The sequence below is a fragment of the Strigops habroptila genome, chromosome W, assembly GCF_004027225.2.
Source record: "Strigops habroptila isolate Jane chromosome W, bStrHab1.2.pri, whole genome shotgun sequence".
Taxonomy (NCBI): Eukaryota; Metazoa; Chordata; class Aves; order Psittaciformes; family Psittacidae; genus Strigops; species Strigops habroptila.
In genome coordinates, this window is record NC_044301.2 from 25,081,113 (window position 1) to 25,100,047 (window position 18,935).

An 18,935-nucleotide genomic window follows, 5' to 3' on the forward strand; every position below is an offset into this window, starting at 1 on the left:
CCTGGGGACTAGCAGGGACCCCAAATTTACCTCCCGGGGGGGCTTCAGCCTCCTGCTCCCACCCCTGCTCCTCATCACCAGCTCCCTACCCCTGCCTTGTACCCTGCTTTCCCCCACTCCCTTCCTGTCCATGCCCTGGGGATGCCCCCCCCCCCCAAAACCCTGTGGGGGGAATCCCCCCAGAGCCCACCCCACTCCAGGGAGAGGTGACCCAGGCAATGAGGTAGCTGGAGGGGGACCCTATGGGGTGCTGGGGACACACATGGGGGTTTCCTTCACTGCAGACAGGTCACACTGACCCACACAGGGGGTCACGGCCACCCCACAGCAGGGACAGGTACCAGCAGTCACTCTCGGCTCAGGGTGCACTAGGTGGCTGCAAGGGAACATCACCAGAGAGTCACCCCTGTCCAGCCCTGCATCACCCTAACACCCCCATCCCACCCATCCCACCCCTGCTCCTTGACACTGGGAGTGGTGCCAGCTGCCCTGGGGGTCCCTGTCCCCTACCCCATGGGATGGACACCCTCCTACCTGGCATGGCCATGTTGGAGATGGCCTCAGGCTGGCTCGGCGTGTCCACCTTGACATGCTGGAAGCCCTTGCAGGTGGCACTCTGCAGGTGCCTGTGCCCAGGCAGGAGAGAGTGGGTGACAGTGTCCCCCTAAATCACCATCCTAGCCCCCTGCCACCCTGTCGGCTCTGGCAGGGGCTGGGTGACAGCAGCCCCTTCACCCTCCCATTGGGCAGAGCACCCTGCCATGGTTTAGGACAGTAAGACCTCCAATCCCCTATGTCCAAAGGCATCCCCAGGTGGGACATGCATAGAGACCTCCCAAGCCCCTGTCCCCTTTACAGTGACAGCCCCAGGACAGACAGACATATCCTCACCCCTGCCATCAGACAGGGGACAGAGCTTGGGGCTCAGCAGCTCCAACACCTTTCCACACCCAAGCACCCCACACAAAAATGAGCTTTTTTACCCCTTCCCTACCTCTCCCACTCCTCCTCAGTCTCCCAGAATTCATAGATGATGAAGGTGACCCCATCAGGCAGCTTTACTGCGGTGACACTGGCAGGAGTGAGGAGAGAGGTGAGCCCCAAACCATGGGGTGACCCCAGCCCCAGCAGCCCAAGTGGGGTGAACCTCCCCCCACCAGCACACCCCATCCCACACAAAAGGGTTTTGGTGGCTGAGCATCACTGCACCTCAAATCCTGGCTGGTTTCCCTCAGCCCTTCACTTGGGGTGCCCCTTGCTGCGAGGGCAGCTGGACACCCCCTGGTCCCCCATGCACATCTGCTGGTGTTACCCACTGGAAGCAGTCTTGCTCCTCAGCCACGCTCTTCAGGTACTGCTTCAGGGAGCTGCAGAACTCACCCAAGTGCTTGTGTGACACTGTCATCTCGTCCCGCACCAGAAGGAGGTACTGCCGGGCCCCCCCAAACACAGCAGTATGAGAGACCCCAAAAACATGGTGATACCCCCCCCCCAAGTGCAATGTCATGCTGCAGGGACACCCCAGCACCCTGTGGTGCTCTCACCGTGCAAGCCATGCTCTTGCTGTCCAACAGCTGCTAGTGCAGGTCAAACCAGAGGGTCTGGGGAAGGGAGAAAGGCAGTGGGAGGGCGGGCTGAGGTTGTGTGTCCCTCCCAGGCTGGTGGGTTTCTGTCCCCAGTGCTTGGCTGTGCTCCCTTCTCTGCAGGGGATGGCTCTGAGAGCCATTCGCCCCTTCCATCAGAACCCTCTGCAAAAGCTCCCCGTGCAGTCAACATCCCCAACAGCATATCCTCACACCAGCCCCAAAACGGCTGTCACCTTTCAGTCCCTGAATTGTCCCTGGGGCACAGTAGCAGGGGTACCATCCCTCCTCAGTGCCCACTTGCGCCTTCCCAGCCCTGGGCACACTCTATTTCCTCTGGCAACCATGACTGACTTTTTTCTGCCATCACCCTTCACAGCACCTCTCTGCCCCCATGTACACCACCACCTCTCCCCGTCTCCTTCTGCCCTGAAAGTGCAAACCAGGAGGATTTCAGAAACATCTCTTGCACTGCAGCATTTTCTCCTTCAGTCCCTAGATGGAGTAAGACTGCCTTTGCAAGAGAGGCCTTCTTCCTTATGTTTTTTCTTGTTTAAATAAACTCACAGTTAATTGTTCCACATTCCAATAGCTGCTGTCAGCTCATCAGACATAGTATCCTCCAACCCCCCCACCACCAGCAATCAGCTCCCACCTGTGGCCCACGGGCCACACCATGGGACAAGGACGGGCATGGCCACCTCTTGGTCACCTCTGTCCCAACCAGGGCAGGGAGGTGGTGGGGCTGCAGAGACGCCCCAGGGACAGCCCCACATGTGAAAATGCTGGCCCTTACCTTGTCCTCCAGCCTGCCAATCAGCTTGGCCAGCCTGTGTTGATCTGCCTGTCCAGTCCTTCCACCTTGGTGTTGGGGGAACCTGTGTGGAGCCAGGAGGCAGTGATGGAGCGAGAGGCACCCATGGGCACCCCAAGAGCCCTGCTGCCCTCCAGGGAAGTCCAGCATCACCTCCATGATGCTGCTGGGACGGCAGCTCCCTTCCCTGAGCACCCCAAGCCACCCTGGGCTGCCAGTGCGGCTGGAAGCAGCCATCACTTACCAGTTTGGAAGGTCTTCCCGTGCTCCCTGGGGACCATCCAGCTGGTGGAAGAGTAGCTGGGCACAGGGCTGTCATACCAGGTGTCCATCAGACCGTGGCCAGTCTTGCTGGGGTAGTGCCTGCAACTGGAGAGCATACAGGCCATTAGGGAGGGCAGAGCTGTGCACATACAGTGCAGCATGAGCCAGCCCCAGGGAGCCAACATTGGAGCATCATCTTTGGCAGCTCTGCCACCAACTCCAGACCCCTTGGAGAGCAGCAGTGCTCAGGCAGCACAGGCTTCCCTCCAGTACCATCCTTCAGCATCACCCAGCATGGGGAGTGGGTCAGAATTAGAGCAACATCAGTGGGCTGCTTCCAGCAGCCATCAGTTTTCTTTCCTGCTTATGAAACACTGGAGCAGCCCTCCTGGCATCTCCTGCAGCCCTCAGGGATTTTTCTCCCCTAGACAGACACCACAACATTGGACATTGGGGCACCAGTAGCTGTGCCCAGATGGCTGGCTGCACCTTAGTGGGCTGGTTTTGCAGTTGGGTGGCTTTGGTGACTAACACATGGGAAAAGTTGCTGTCATGGCTGCCTGGCCGTGCACCCCACCAACAGGCTCCAGTTCTCCTGGAGAATGGAGACACATCCACTGTAGCATCTCCTCCACCTTGCTGCTGCTTCTGGGGCTACAAAGCCCATTTGGCCTGGTTCATCCTACAACACCTCTTGAAGAAAAGCAGCATGTGTGTGTGTACATACACACACACACGTGCTCATGCATGCACATACCCCTGAGACATCAATGACCATCCAGTGGTCCCCCCAGGCCCTCATTCATTTGCAAACTGGAGAGGATGCTAAGACCTGCCATCCCCGCAAGGGTTTGTAGCTGCCATCCCTATGTGGCAAGATGGGAATGGGTTTTGGGAAGGATGACCCTCTCTTTCCTTCCTCCTCCACTGAGGGGAAGCCTGAGCCACAAAGACTGAGCTGCTCAAAGGGTTTCCAGTGTTTCCTTCCAGCAAGAGCAGCTCCATGCTGTCTGCCCACTGATGGAGGTGCCTGGGAGCCCTGCTCCTCTTGGCATCTCTTGCCAGCCATGTGGCTCCTGGCTGGAGACAACATGCTGAGTGCCAGGAGCCAACGGGCATATTGGCCAGCACTGTCCCTGCCCTCCTGTCCCTCCCCAGGCACCTGGCTCCCTCTGGAGAGCAGCAGCTGGGTGCCCTCTCTACCCTTCCTGGCTACCCTGGGCAATTTCAGCTGGTTCCTTTGGTGCAATGTCTGGGCTACTGTTGTCCCCCAATATCAGCCAGTGCAGACTTGACCATGCACACAGGAATGTGACGAGCAGATCTGGTCCCAAAGAACATTCCCAAGATAGAGAAGCAAGAACAGTGATAAAGGTGGAAGGAACATCCCTGATGCTCCAGGCTGTGTGATAATCCCCCTGCCTGCACTGAACAATCCTCTGTCAATAGGCAGGAAATTAGGTGATAGAGATTTCTTTTTAATCACAATTTAATGAGGTGTCTCAGGCTTGGACATCTGCCTTCCAACTTTGTTTTACAGCCCTTTATTTTGGTGCTTTTTAGGCCACCTCTTTGTCTTCATGCAGATGCATGTGATCATTTTTTGTGGGTTTGGTTGGGTTTTTTTGGCTATTAATTATCACTGTTGTGGTTTAAGCCCAGCTGGTAACTCAGAACCACACAGCTGCTCACTCACTCCCCCCCCTTTCTTCCCCCCCCATGCTCCTGGAGGGATGGGGAGGAGAATCAAAAGAATGTAACAACTCCCACGGGTTGAGAAAAGAACAGTCCAGAAACTAAGGTATAATACAAAACTACTACTACTACCACTAATAATAATAATGATAAGGGAAATAATAAGGGGAGAGAATATAAAACTAAAAGGGGAAAAGGAAAATAAAACAATAAACACAAGCAATGCACAATACAATTGCTCACCACCTGCTGACCGATACCCAGCCCGACCCGAGCAGCGATATGGGCCTTCCAGGTAACTCCCCCCAGTTTATATACTGGGCATGACGTGCTGTGGTATGGAATACCCCTTTGGCTACTTTGGGTCAGGTGTCCTGTCTCTGCTTCCTCCTGGCTTCCCGTGCCCCTCCTCCCTGGCAGAGCATGAGACTGAAAAGTCCTTGATCGGAGTAAGCATTACTTAGCAACAACTACAAACATCGGTGTGTTATCAGCGTTGTTCTCAGGCTAAAGTCGAAACCACAGCACTGCACCAGCTACTAGGAAGAAGAAAAATGACTGCTACAACTGAACCCAGGACAATCACCATGAGAAAACAACTACAATACTCCTCATTATGAACTGGGCCCACACATCAGCAAATAACAGCCAGCAAAGTCTTTCATGGGCTCTAATTGCTGCATCTGATATTTGGCTTGTTTCCTCCTCATTGTTTCCCCCTCATTGTTTCCCAGGAGCTCTTACTTTTTTTGTGTAAGGTTTGCCACAGTTTCCTTCCAAAATGGGGAGAAGAAAGTGATGTGGGGCAATGAAAACCAGAGCATCCCTCCTACGAAAGCTTGTGAGATGTCACCAGAGCTGTCCAGGGTCTTACTGTTGTCCCAGGCAGCAACAGCTCCTGTGAGAGCTGCCTGTCCAGGATGCAACTGCTGCTGATGTTAAAACCCAAAACACCAAGACCTGGCTGCTGTGAAGCATTCAGGCACATCAGCCCCTGTGGTGTCCCAGCAGGGAGCTGGGATTTTCACTCTCTGTGGTCCATGCATGTGGCCTGGGGAAGCCAAGGCATCCCCTTGAGCATCCCATGGCCTCCTGGTTTGCACATACAGAAGGAGCAGGATTCACTTCATGAGCATCTGATGAATGGTTTCCATGACAACTTGTCCTGGTTACAGCTGGTGACAGAGGTACTCTGGGGCGGTGACATGGTGACACAGTGACACCAAGGGGGGCTGTGCTGAGGTCTGGGCTATGCTGCTGAGTACCCCTTTATATTTTAGCCTTGGCAGCACTTGAGAAATCTTGGAACTGTCTGCTCTGCCTTCTCCAAGCTTGGTAGCATGTGTTGTCAGGCTGCTGGGATGGGGACAGTCCCCTCACATGGGACCTGAGGACATGGTACCTGTCCCCAGCACACAAGCACCTTTTGCCTCTGTGGATGATTTCACCCGCTGGGTACCCCAGCAGGAGGGACAGCATCCCTGCCATGGGAAGCCACTTGCTGTGGGCTGTCCCCAGCACACCCCAGACACAGCCACCCTGCTGCTGGTGCCCACTTTTTGCCCTGGATGGGACTGGTGGCTTTGCTCAGAGAAGCAGCCCCATGCACCCAGCGCTGCCCAGCCCGAGGGTGCTACCCCTTGTTTGCATCTGCTCCTGCACTGGTCATGGGTGAAGGGGTCAAGAGGGACATTTAGGGCTGCAGGAGAATAAGGGACAGGGCAGGACACAGTGATGGAGGAAAGCCCCAAGAGCTCTCAGGAAGCTGGGAAGGGAGGCAATGGGAAAAGCAGCTGTTTGCCTTTTGCTCCCTGCACACCGTCTGCTGCATTTTCCCTCATTCCGCAAAATCGTCCTCGTCCTCTCCCTCCAACCCCCTGCACCAGAACCACCTGGGAAATGGAGAGGAGGGTGGGAGGTGCTGCAGACCTGGCGGGGTTGGTTTGCTCATTGATTGCATCCACAGCACTCTCCACAGAGCTCAGCAGTGACTGGGTCTGGTTCACTGTCTCCTTCAGCAGGAAGCAGGTCACAAACTGGTCCACATTGCTGCCACTCTCATACACCTGCCAAGGCAGACAGTGAGAATGGTGAGACCCAGCACTGACCACCCAGCACCGCTGGTGGTGCAGCATCCATCCAACATCCCACGCACAAGCTGGTCCCCTCCATGTCCCCAACTGTAAGGGCCACAGGAGGAATAAGCATGTGTTGTCCTACCCCACAGGAAGCATCCTCCAGCATCCATGGGAGGATGGACTTGTAGAGGCTGTGACAGGAGGGAGTGTGGGCAGTGAGGCACATCACTTATTTATCTATAAATAGAGCAACACAAAGAGGTGATTACCTAAAGCCCATCGTTGCTCTCTTCACCATGATCTTAAATCACTTTACTATTGCCTTGCAGGACAAGAGCCAGCAGGTGCAGGTATGAAAAGTGCCCCCTCCTGTGCTTTGGATCCTTACTCTAGGAGTTTCAGCATATTATTTAGTGCCTTAGTCCACAGCAGTACAACCAGCCCAGCACTGAAGTAAAAGCAGTTTTGGGACCATTAACATGGCTTTCCCCAGGCAGCCATCAGCTGAAGATGCCTTCAAGCCAGCAGCAGAAAGCTCTGGCAGTGCCCACCAGCTGTGAGACAAGAGCCTCGGCATATTTTGACATTAGGGTTTTTTCTGAAGAGGGAGAAAAGGAAAGCTCTGGCCATTTGGGGCCAGAGGCAGGATGAAGAGGGAATGCCTTCATCAGGAGGCAGGCTGCTCCCAGGGAGCTTTGGTGGAGGAGGACATGCTATTCAAGCAACAGAAGCTTCTGGGGTAATCCAAACTCTCTCAAGACAGAAAACACTTAACATGCTTTAACAGCACAACTGATCTGCTTAAAGCACCCAGGGCCCCTTCCCCAGCACAGCCTTGCTGTGCCCTGCCCATGGTAGGGTCCTGCTGCTCCACCTCCTGCCAGCCACTGGCTGAGGCAGGACACTGGCACAACTGGACACTGGCATAACCAGTCCAACACTAGCCCAACCAGTCCAACATTTGCCCAACACCACTCCAACACCAGCCCAATTGGTCTGACCCCAGCCCAACCAGACCAAGAGCTGCCCAGCCAGGCCACTGCCACACCAGGTCTGGCTGAAGCTAATGACTTGTCATCAGAGCTAAATAAACTCGCAGTGACAAAAAAAAGGCTCCTCTAAACCCAAACTTACTAGCATCACTTTTTCCCAGAGTCTGCCCAACCCATCAGTGCCTGCTGGGACAGCATGTGGCCTAGGTAAACCCCTGCCAGGTAGACTGACCCTGCGTGGGTCTCCTGGCACAGGACTTCTCCAGGACCTATGACTTTTTGGTGCCATGAGATGGGGATGGATGCTCCCAGCTCCCTGCATGCTGCTGGAAATGACCAAACTTAGGGGGTGAGAACAGAGTGGTCCCAGCACCACCAGTTATCTGAGCACGCAGCGGCACATGAGTATCCCAAGCTCCCCAGAGCAAATTATTCCTGAATTATGGCGAAGTGATTAACGAGAGTTATTTCTATAGCAACCAGAGTGGCTCTGCAAGAACCCAGAGGACCTCTATCTCCTATATTAAATCATAAAAGAAGAATGAGATGAAGAAAAACACTTCTGGGGAAACTGGTTGCAAAGCTGATTTCTCACCCCTAATTTGGTAGAGGAGCATGAATTTCTTGATGGCTTCTCGAGTAACCAACTAGTGCAGCAGTTAATGATTTCTCCCTAACACAGAAAACTTGCCCCTTCCCCATCACAACCACAGTGTTTCTGGGGGGGACTCATGATGTGGTGAGCATCACCGGGCAGTGATGCTGAAGCAAACTGCCACGCAGCGTGCTGTGTTCATGATCTCCTGCAGCTGCTCACTGTAGCACCGTTGGGTGGCAGGGAGGGAAACCTAAGGAGGGCAGGGATTGATGTGCTGTGCTGCTCTTTCACCAGCACAGCCTGTCCCAGGACACTGATCAGAGAGGGGACCAGCTCAGGGCACTCCATGGGCTGCAGTTGTTCTGCATGAGGACTAAGCACTGGGATGCTCAGCAGCAGCACGCATGGGATCCTGCCATCTTTTGAGCCTTTCTCCAAGCAGAATCATGTTCCCCCTCCACAGCCCCAGCACAGCCTAGTGCACTCCACTAGCACCACCATTATCTGACAGCCGGATTGGGGCAAGGAAAGCTGGCATCAGTGCAGGATATGAGGAGATGCATCAGAAGGCCTCCAGAGGCTGGCTGCTCTTCCTTGCCTGCTACAGAGGAGGCTGCTGCTGACCTTTTTAGACCAGGATGCTGGTGCCACCATGCCAAGCTTGGACATCTCCTGACAAGTCCTGCCCAGATTTCCCTCACCCTATGCAGGTAGGGACAGTGATGAACAGGCATCCTGGGACCACGGATGTGGCAGCTGGTGGAGAATGGCAGCAGGGCCCCTCTGTGGGAGGCACAAGCACCACCATAAACAGCAACAGAGCCAAGGGAGTTGTCCTGGGTTCAGCTATAGCAGTCATTTTTCTCCTTAGTAGCTGGTGCAGTGCTGTGTTTTTGACTTTCAGCCTGGGAACAGTGCTGATAACACTGATGTTTTCAGTTGTTGCTAAGTAATGTTTACTCTGACCAAGGACTTTCTCAGTCTCATGCTCTGCCAGGGAGGAGGGGAAGGCGGGAGGAAGCAGAGACAGGACACCTGACCCAAACTAACCAAAGGGGTATTCCATACCATGGCATGTCATGCCCAGTATATAAACCGGGGGGAGTTACCCAGAAGGCAGAGATCACAGCTCGGGTTGGACTGGGTATCGGTCGGCAGGTGGTGAGCAATTGTATCCTCTCCCCTTGTTATTTCCCTTATCATTATTATTATTAGTGGTAGTAGTAGTGGTTTTGTATTATACCTTAGTTACTGGACTGCTTTTATCTCAACCCATGGGAGTTACATTCTTCCGATTCTCCTCCCCATCCCTCTGGGAGCAGGGGGAGGAAGAAGGGGGGGAGTGAGCGAGCGACTGCATGGTTCCAAGTTACCGGCTGGGCTTAAATCATGACAGGAGTGATGCGAAAACATTTGATGAGCATTTGGATTGGGGAAAAAAAAAAGTGGATGTGGTCACAAATATTCTTGGATAGTTGGGAAATCTCTGTTCTGTCTAGAAAAATACTCACAACTTGCTCAGAACATGCAATATACACTATATATGTGTATTCTTTCTAAGCACCATATTATACATATACTCATAGACATATATATCACATCTGAACAAGGCTGTATAGGCAGTGTATAAAATTCACTGTCAGGGTACCTCACCCTTCATCTTCCTCTGCCAGCATGCTTTGGAAATTGCCCCACATGTGGTCAAATCTGCCCCTTTGCCCAGGCAATTATTTTATCATTTAATACATCTTCCGCTATCCACACTCTGCCTAACGAGGGTGTATTAAATTGATATATCTCATTGGCAAAGACATATCATTGCATTTGGGATAGGAAACAATTTCCTTTGTGGTTCCCCCACCTCCACGGCTGCTCCCCCCCCACATGAGCCTGCCTCCAACCACCAGTCTGCCTGTAACAAAGGCATAAATATATTAATCAGGTGCTCAAATGGGCTCTGGTATAATTACAGATTAACTCTCACACCTAGCCCTGCTCTGATTGCTGCCTCGATGGAAGGTGGCTGTTCCCATGAGTTCAAGGACTATGTCCCTCCTTGTGGATTTAATACAGACTTACAGGCCTCCGGGAGCTGCTGCTGCTAAACACGAAGCTGTGTGCACTCCTGATTGGATTATTCCTTTAATTAAGAGTGCAGGTTTTCTGGGACATGATTCGCCCTGCATGGGGGCTGGATGCAAGTGTGGGGCTGGCCATAAGGAAGAGTCCCTCCCCAGCATCCTTATAGACCCCCTTCAGATACTGGAAGGCTGCTAGGAGGTCTCCACACAGCCTTCTCTTCTCCAGGCTGAACAGCCCCAACTTTCTCAGCCTGTCTTCATATGGGAGGTGCTACAGCCCCCTTATCATCCTCATGGCCCTCCTCTGGACTCACTCCAACAGCGCCATGTCCTTTTTATGTTGAGGACACCAGAACTGTACACAGTACTCCAAGTGAGGTCTCACAAGAGCAGAGTAGAGGGGCAGGATCACCTCCTTTGACCTGCTGGTCACGCTTCTTATGATGCAGCCCAGGATATGGTTGGCTTTCTGGGCGGCAAGCGCACACTGCTGGCTCATGTTAAGCTTCTCATTGACCAACACCCCCATGTCCTTCTCTGCAGGGCTGCTCTGAATCTCTTCTCTGCCCAACCTGTAGCAGTGCCTGGGATTGCCCTGACCCAGGTGTAGGACCTTGCACTTGGCTTGGTTGAACTTCATAAGGTTGGCATCGGCCCACCTCACAAGTGTGTCTAGGTCCATCTGGATAGCATCCCTTCCCTCCAGCGTATCAACCGAACCACACAGCTTGGTGTCATCAGCAAACTTGCTGAGGGCGCACTCAATCCCACTGTCCATGTTGCTGACAAAGATATTGAACAAGACTGGTCCCAACACCGATCCCTGAGGGACACCACTCATTACTGGTCTCCAACTGGACATCGAGCCATTTACCACAACTCTTTGCGTGCAGCCATCAAGCCAGTTCTTTATCCACCGAGTGGTCCATCTATCAAATTGATGTCTCTCCAATTTAGAGACAAGGATGTTGTGCGGGATGGTGTCGAACACTTTGCACAAGTCCAGGTAGATGATGTCAACTGCTTTGCCCCTATCCATCAATCAGCTCTGTAGCCCCATCATAGAAGGCCACCAAATTGGTCAGGCAGGATTTGCCCTTAGTGAAGCCATGTTGGCTGTCACCAACCACCTTGTTGCTTTTCATGTGCCTTAGCATGCTTTCCAGGAAAATCTGCTCCAAGATTTTGCCAGGCACAGACGTGAGGCTGACTGGTCTGTAGTTCCCTGGGTCTTCCACCTTCCCCTTCTTGAAAATGGGGATTACCCTTCTTCCAGTCTTCGGGAACTTCACCTGACTGCCGTGATTTTTCAAATATGATGGACAGTGGTTTAGCAACTTCATTCGCCAGCTCCCTTAGGACCCACAGATGGATTTCATTAGGTCCCATGGACTTGTGCACATTCAGGTTCTTAAGATGGACTCGAACCTGATCCTCTCCTACAGTGGGCCTAAGGTCTTCATTCTCACAGTCCCTGCATCTGCTTTCCAAGACCTGGGTGGTGTGATCAGAGCATTTGCTAGTGAAGACTGAGGCAAAGAAGTCATTAAGAACCTCAGCCTTCTCCAAATCCATGGTAGCCAGTTCTCCTGATAGCTTCCCGAGAGGGCCCATGTTGTCCCTAGTCTGTCTGTTATTTGCTATGCACCTATAGAATCCTTTCCTGTTATCTTTCACATCCCTTGCCAAACTTAATTCTAGCTGGGCCTTAGCTTTCCTAACCTGGTCCCCAGCTTCTCGGACAGTGCTCCTATATTCTTCCCAGGCTGCCTGTCCTCGCTTCCACCTTCTATAAGCTTCTTTTTTCCTTCTAAGTTTCCTCAGCAGCTCCTTGTCCATCCATGGAGGTCTCCTGGCCCTCCTGCTGCACTTTTTCTTCTAGTCGGGATGCAACACTCTTGAGCACGTAGCAGATGATCCTTGAATATCGACCAGCAGTCTTGGGCCCCCCTGCCCTGTAGGACTATATCCCATGGAATCTTACTGAGCAGGTTCCTGAAGAGGCCAAAGTTTGCTTTCTTGAAGTCCAGGGCAGTGAGCTCGCTGCATGCTCTTCTCACTGTCCTGAGGATCTCAAACTCAACCATCTCGTGATCACTACAGCCAAGGCTGCCCTGAAGCATCACATTTCCTACCAGCCCCTCCCTGTTGGTGAGCACGAGGTCAAGCATGGCACCTTTCCTTGTCGGCTGCTCTATTACTTGTAAAGAGGAAGTTGTCTTCGACACAATCAAGGAACCTCCTGGATTGCTTCTGCCGGGCTGTACTGTCCCTCTAACAGATGTCAGGATGGTTGAAGTCCCCCATGAGGACAAGGGCCTGCGAGCGTGAGGCTACTCCTATCTGTCTGTAGAGCGCTTCATCCACAGAGTCCTCTTGATCAGGTGGCCTGTAACAGATCCCCACCGTAATGTCCCCCATCGCTGTTCTCCCTTTGATCCTGACCCACAAACACCCTGTTCACTCATCACCCGTCCCCAGACAGAGTTCCATACTCTCTAACCTATCACTGACATAGATAGCAATGCCCCCTCCCCGTCTGCCAGGCCTGTCTTTTCTAAACAGCTTGTAACCTTCCATTCCAACACTCCAGTCATAGGAGCCATCCCACCATGTTTATGTGATACCAGTGACATCATATCCCTGTAGCCTTGCACACATCTCTAATTCCTCTTGCTTGTTCCCCATACTATGGGCATTTGTATAGAGGCACCTGAGACGAGCTCCAAATTAAGCCAACTCAATGGCTGGAGCAGCTGAAATATCTCTACATCGCTCCAAGCACTTATTATAGGTGCTGGCAACTGACCAGGAGTGTTGGGATGGATCAATGCTCCCCTCCCCCAACACATCTAGTTTAAAGCTTTCTTGACCAGCCTGGCAAGCCTCCTACCAAAACAGCTCTTCCCCTTCTTTGTCAGACCAGCTCCACCAGCCTCCAGTAGACCTGGCCTCCCAAATGGAGCCCCATGTTCTAAATAGCCAAACCCCTGACTATGGCACCACCATTCTAACCATTTATTAACCTGCCAAATCCACCTAGCCTTTTTAAGGTCCTCCCCTTTATCCTGGAGAATTGATGAAAAAAACTATATCTGAGCTGCAGAGCCCCTAACCACCTCTCCCAGGGCTCTGTAGTCCTTCTTAATGTTCTCCAGGCTACTACTATCTATATCTCTAGCACCCACACGGACCACTAGAAGGGGGTAATAGTCAGCAGGACTTACTAGAGCAGGCAGCCTCTCAGCAACATCCCTGATCCGAGCCCCTGGCAAGCAACACACCTCCCTCGAGACTGGATCAGGCCAACAGATGGGTGCCTCTGTGCCTTTCAAAATAGAGTCCCCTACTACTATGACCCTCTGCTTTTTCCTGGAGGCACCAGTAGTGATCCTCTTTACTGGTGCAGCAGCAGGATGCTCATTAGGTGTAATGGATGCTTTCTCATTAGCCCCCTGCAGAACTGTGAAGCGGTTCAGGGTGGGGTGTCATGGTTTTAGCCCAGCCGGTAACTCAGAACCACACAGCCGCTCACTCACTCCCCCCCTTCTTCCTCCCCCTGCTCCCGGAAGGATGGGGAGGAGAATCAAAAGAATGTAACTCCCACGGGTTGAGATAAGAGCAGTCCCATAACTAAGGTATAATACAAAACCACTACTGCTACCACCAGTGATAATAATGATTAGTGAAATAACAAGGGGAGAGGATACAATTGCTCACCACCTGCCGACAGATACCCAGCCCAACCCGAGCTGTGATCTCTGCCTTCTGGGTAACTCCCCCCGGTTTATATACTGGGCATGACGTGCCATGGTATGGAATACCCCTTTGGCTAGTTTGGGTCAGATGTCCTGTCTCTGCTTCCTCCTGGCTTCCCCTCCTCCCTGGCAAAGTATGAGACTGAGAAAGTCCTTGGTCGGAGTAAACATTACTTAGCAACAACTAAAAACATCGGTGTTATCAGCGTTGTTCCCAGGCTGAAAGTTAAAAAAACACAGCACTGCACCAGCTACTAAGAAGGAGAAAAATGACTGCTTTAGCTGAACCCAGGACATGGGGACATTGGATTTAGGAGGAAGTCCCTTGCTGTTAATTGTCCTCTTCCTCCTTTTTTTGTTGGTTTTTCTCATTACTAATTCCCAGCTTCCTGGGTTGCTGCCCTCCTTCTTTCCTGTATGAGCAATGATGGACGCTTGTGGCCACTGTATGATTTGGGCCTGGAGCAAGCAGCCCAGCTTCCTCTCAGCTTCCTTGGCAACTTTTAGCTCACCAACAGCCTCCTGCAGCTCAGCCACCTGCTGCAGGAGGACCTCCACTAGGGCACACCGAGTGCAGCCCTGCCCATTGTGCACCCTCACCTCAAGAGACCAGTCGAGGCACTTTCTGCACTCCGAGGTCTGCACTGCAGCCTCCCCTCTCATCGGCTCTGTCTGGGTGCATACGCTGGCCACCGCCAGGGCAGCCAGAACGGAGCTCGCATAGCGGGCCCTGGTCCTGAGGTGAGTGCTCACCATCCCGCTTGCCCTGCCTGCACGAACTGCCATGCCACGCTCCTGGTCGCCGTGCTCCTGGTCGTTCACGCTCCCTGGGGTGAGTTTTTACCCACTGAGGGCTGGTGCCATCACTCCTGGCGCCAACCCCTGTGAGTCAGCTGCTCGCGTCAGCTGAGCTGCCGGCTCCTGGGCCAGTCCTGTCGAGGACTTGAGGCTCCCTCAGTCGCTCTTGCCGCCCCGAACTGAGGCTCCTGGACGCTGTGCTTCCCCCCACTCCGGTGTTAAAGGCATCCTCTCTGGAGATACTCACCTCGGCAATTTAGATGCTCTGTTAGCATAGCATTTGCACTGTCTGCTCTGAGCACGTGGAGGACAAGGCGCAGTAAGGAGGACTCACCTGTTTGGTATAGTCCATTGCCTTCAGGATGGAGAGGTTTGGTGTCTCCAGTGAGGCCAAGACATCTTCATAGTCTCCCATATGGTCAGCAAAATAGTCCGGGAAAACCAAGGACATGATGGGAACTGTTTGTGTAACTTAATGCTTCAAGGCTACCTGACACAGCAAGGTCTACTTATTAGTGGAAAGAAAAAGGCACAATAGCTCTAATTGAAAATAACTTAGCAGGTGCTTTATTTCCATGCCCACTTTTGCATTTGACTGTATCTTGGCTCTTTCCCTCCTATTACCAACATGGACAGAAAAGTCTCAAAAGAAATCCCCTTTCCATTCCCCTGAGAGTCTTTACCACTCAAAGCATCCAAATACCTGCCAGGTTCACCCCAATTTATATGAGCCGAAACTGGCCTTCCATCTTTCACTACATTCCCATCACATTTGCACCACAGCTCAGAATCACAGGTTGCACAGACTTCTGAGAGCAAAATATGCCTCGAAAGGAAAAGAATGGAGCTGCAGCTGGGCCCAAAAGCACATGTTCTCCATGGAGAGGGAGTCCACACTTTCTCCCTGTCATCCTCATCCCTCCTGTGGGAGGGGTGATCCACGCCAGGCTGTCAGGCAGTGGCTGGACGTGATCCCAGCCACTCTTCGCTGATGTAAAATACAATATCAGTGTGTCCCCACACAGCTAATGGCTCCATGACATATATGAGCCCTGGTGTGGTTTCATGCATGAGCTATGAAATCTTGAAATTCATTGTTCACAATAGAAACAGACAGAAGTGAAGCACAGCAGCGAGGTGTGCAGTGAGTCTGCAGTGTAGAGGTGAAGTTACCCAGTTTCTGGGTGACTAAAAGCTGTTCCTTAAAAGCCACCAGTGACATCCCTTAATGCTAAGACACAAAGCTTCACACCAAGGAGACATCTCTGTGGAATGCGACAAGCTATAAACTCCAGGAAATAATCCCACTAATTAGGTTCTCTTGGCTTAATTAGAAGTGTCTATAGGTATTTACAGCCTGAGAACATATCCAAGGGGAAGAAGATTTTGGCAGAAACCGGAATGTTGCAGCATGATTGACAGCAGCTGTTTGCTGTTCCACAATAAATCAGACAGCTTATTCTCACTGGAGTGTGTTTATTTTTGTTATTAACTGAGCAGATAAAGAGCAAGTAAAGACTTTTTGTAAGCCCTGAAATAAAAAGCTGGAGCCAGCTTTTCAGAAAGAATGAGCTGCTATGGGCAGAGCACAGCCCTCAAGACTGACCAAGTTGAACCTGGGAGAAGAACAGTGTTGACTTAACCAAAGTATTCAGTTCTACTGGTTTAGCCACATTTATCCACATGAACTCCTGAGATCAGCTCTTCCTATCCTACATGGTTCTTACTCCTGGCTCCTACAAGTCTGCAGAGAGCAATGGGATCAATGCTCAGGAGATGAATATTACTGCAACCCAGGGCTGCTGTGGGAGGAGCAAAGCCATCACCCACTGCCCTGGTTGTCTTCAACAGGTTGATGTCCATCTCCTGTTTGTAGAGCACACCTCAATTCGCTGGACAGCTTGTACCATTGCCTGCAATGTCTGTGTTCCATTTAAACTGAAAGGTGGCAGGTACAATTTGGTAGCTGTACTCACATTTCCCAGGTGTATTAAATGCTCCCAGCTCTGACTGGAAGCTCCTCTAGGGGTAAGGAGCCACACAACCATGTTTAAGTCAGTCTAGGTGCTGGTGGTTGTTGCAGAACTTGATAAGATGCTACCTGATATGGATTAAGCCATATCAAATTTCTCATATAAGCTGCAGGGCTCAATAAATCCCTTTTAAGATGCCCTCAACATCTTACAACACAACCTATTTCAAGAGAGACCACAGCTTCCATTTAACCAAAATGAGGTTTCATCTTTAAACTAATACTTAGAAGAGTAGCAAGTAAATAAGAAATTGCAGGCAAGGGCAGGTATTCAGCAGATAACAGATCTAAGCAGGATCTCATGCTGATCAATTCTTCCTCCAGCTTCCTGCAGGAGATGATGGGTCCTCTCCTGGATGGATGATCCTCTCCTGGCAGCTTCATCCCCAGGAGAGGCAGCAAGGTGGGATCACACTGGGTGACACCTGTGTGATTTTCTGATTTTATCAGACTGGTGGAGAAAGCAGGGTGGTAGTAATGCTGTTACTACTCCTGTATTTCCTGGCAAAGTTGACAGTACAAGCTGCAGGGTTTTGCTTTCTTGGGTCAGCAAGCAAGGACGCCTAACACGATGAGAAAGGAGTGATAGGAAGAAGCCCATCATATCATCAGCAAACCAACAGGCTTTTATGAAAGGCTTCATTTCTTGTATACCAAAGCAACAAGTGGGGATAACCAGATGAAAGGTGCTGTCTTTGCTGCAGTCTTGAATGCTCAAACCCCTGTGGGGTGCTGCAGTGAGAAAGGCAGGGGTTACACTGGGAGGAGAGAAACCCGAGGCAATGTCTGTGCAGGCAGACCTGCAGATGGACAGAGAGGTCTTAAAAGTACCAGGAATAATGAGCAACTGCCTGGGGGTGGCACAGGCACCCCAGCAAGCGCCTTTCTGGCTGTACAACCCACTCTCAGCCAGATCTCTGAAGGCTGGAATTAGTGACAAAGTGATGAAGGTAGATGGTGAAGACCTCCCAGGATGGCTTTATATGTTCTTCTGCATCCTGGCATGGGAAGGGAGAAGAAGAGACAGATGAGCCCTCTGCAAGGCCACACACCTCTGTCTCCCCATCTCCTCCCAAAAAGCTGGAGCATAGGAAACATTTCCCAATAACAAGTGTCCATGGAAAAATACACCCGAGTGAGCAGCAGGAGCTCTGTGCACAAGTCACCTCCCATCAAGGCAAAGCCCTTCAGAAGTCCCAGAAGGAAATATTCCCTTTCTGGTCAAGGTGTGGGAGAAAACATTATCAGGGATTTTCCTTTCAGCCTTTAATTTCTGGAAGCTGAGGGAGGTGCAGCAGAGGTGGTGTACACCTTAAGCAGCCTGTGGGAAACATAAAGGTTTGCCTAAGGAGAAACACGTTATGGGTATTGCAGACAGATACTGGTTTATTGAACTTCAGAGTTAGCTGGAAGCCACAACATCATTGCCAGAAATTAAATTCCATCTTGTTATTGAACAGGAGCCAGGTGCTCCGCTCAGCTCTGACCCCATTTGTGTTGCAAGAAAATGGAGAAAAGTTTTGCCAGTTTTCCTGTGGAATAAGGGACAAAGCAGCAGGAGTGCTGAGACCCCCCCAAGCTCCACAGCCACCATGGCATCACCAGCTTTGTAATGGGTTTCATGCATCCTTCAAAAGCACACAGGCACATAATGATTGCTTTGGCCCCAAGAGAGGGACCGCACAGCTCCTTGGTGTCCATGTTGCTGGAAGAGGGGGAGGACAAAGCAGGGGAAGAAGCTGGGTGGGGGGTGGGGGGGGAGAGAGAGAGAGAAAGGCAATTTTAATGAAAAAGGACAGATGAAGGCTACAGTTAGGATTTCTGCAGGCTTAACTCCAGATACCCACCTGCAACATCACCCATCCCCTCAGCATCCCTCAGGCACCGATGGGGACAGCCTAAGGAGCAGGCAATGGTTGGTGCCACTCAGGGCACCCATGCACCTCTGCATCTTCAGCATCTGTGCAGCTGGGATCGGTTCACACATTAGGTTTGGATATTCCCTAGGGGGAAATGAGGATTTGTATCTATGGGGGACCCAGCACACCCCACAGCAACTCTTCTGCCTTCCTCCTAAATATCCACACCCAACAACACCCTGGTGAGGCACCCAATGCAGCACAGGAATGTGTTTTGTTCCCATTTGCTCAGAATAAAAACTTGCACAATTTACTTTTCTAGACGGATCAATTCTCCTGATTCTGTGCCTGCAAAGCATCCACGGGGCTGTGTGAAGTTCCCA

General features: G+C 51.8%; 1 protein-coding gene across 1 annotated transcript; it reads right to left on the bottom strand.

The window, feature by feature from the left end:
- Window positions 1–368: 368 nt before the first annotated feature.
- LOC115619297 (N-terminal EF-hand calcium-binding protein 2-like) lies at window positions 369–15,112 on the bottom strand. Its single transcript, XM_030511335.1, is given in 9 exon segments — window positions 369–376; window positions 535–626; window positions 995–1,072; window positions 1,317–1,429; window positions 1,554–1,601; window positions 2,380–2,528; window positions 2,642–2,760; window positions 6,286–6,422; window positions 14,996–15,112. Coding segments are annotated over 9 exon segments (861 nt in total).
- Window positions 15,113–18,935: the final 3,823 nt, after the last annotated feature.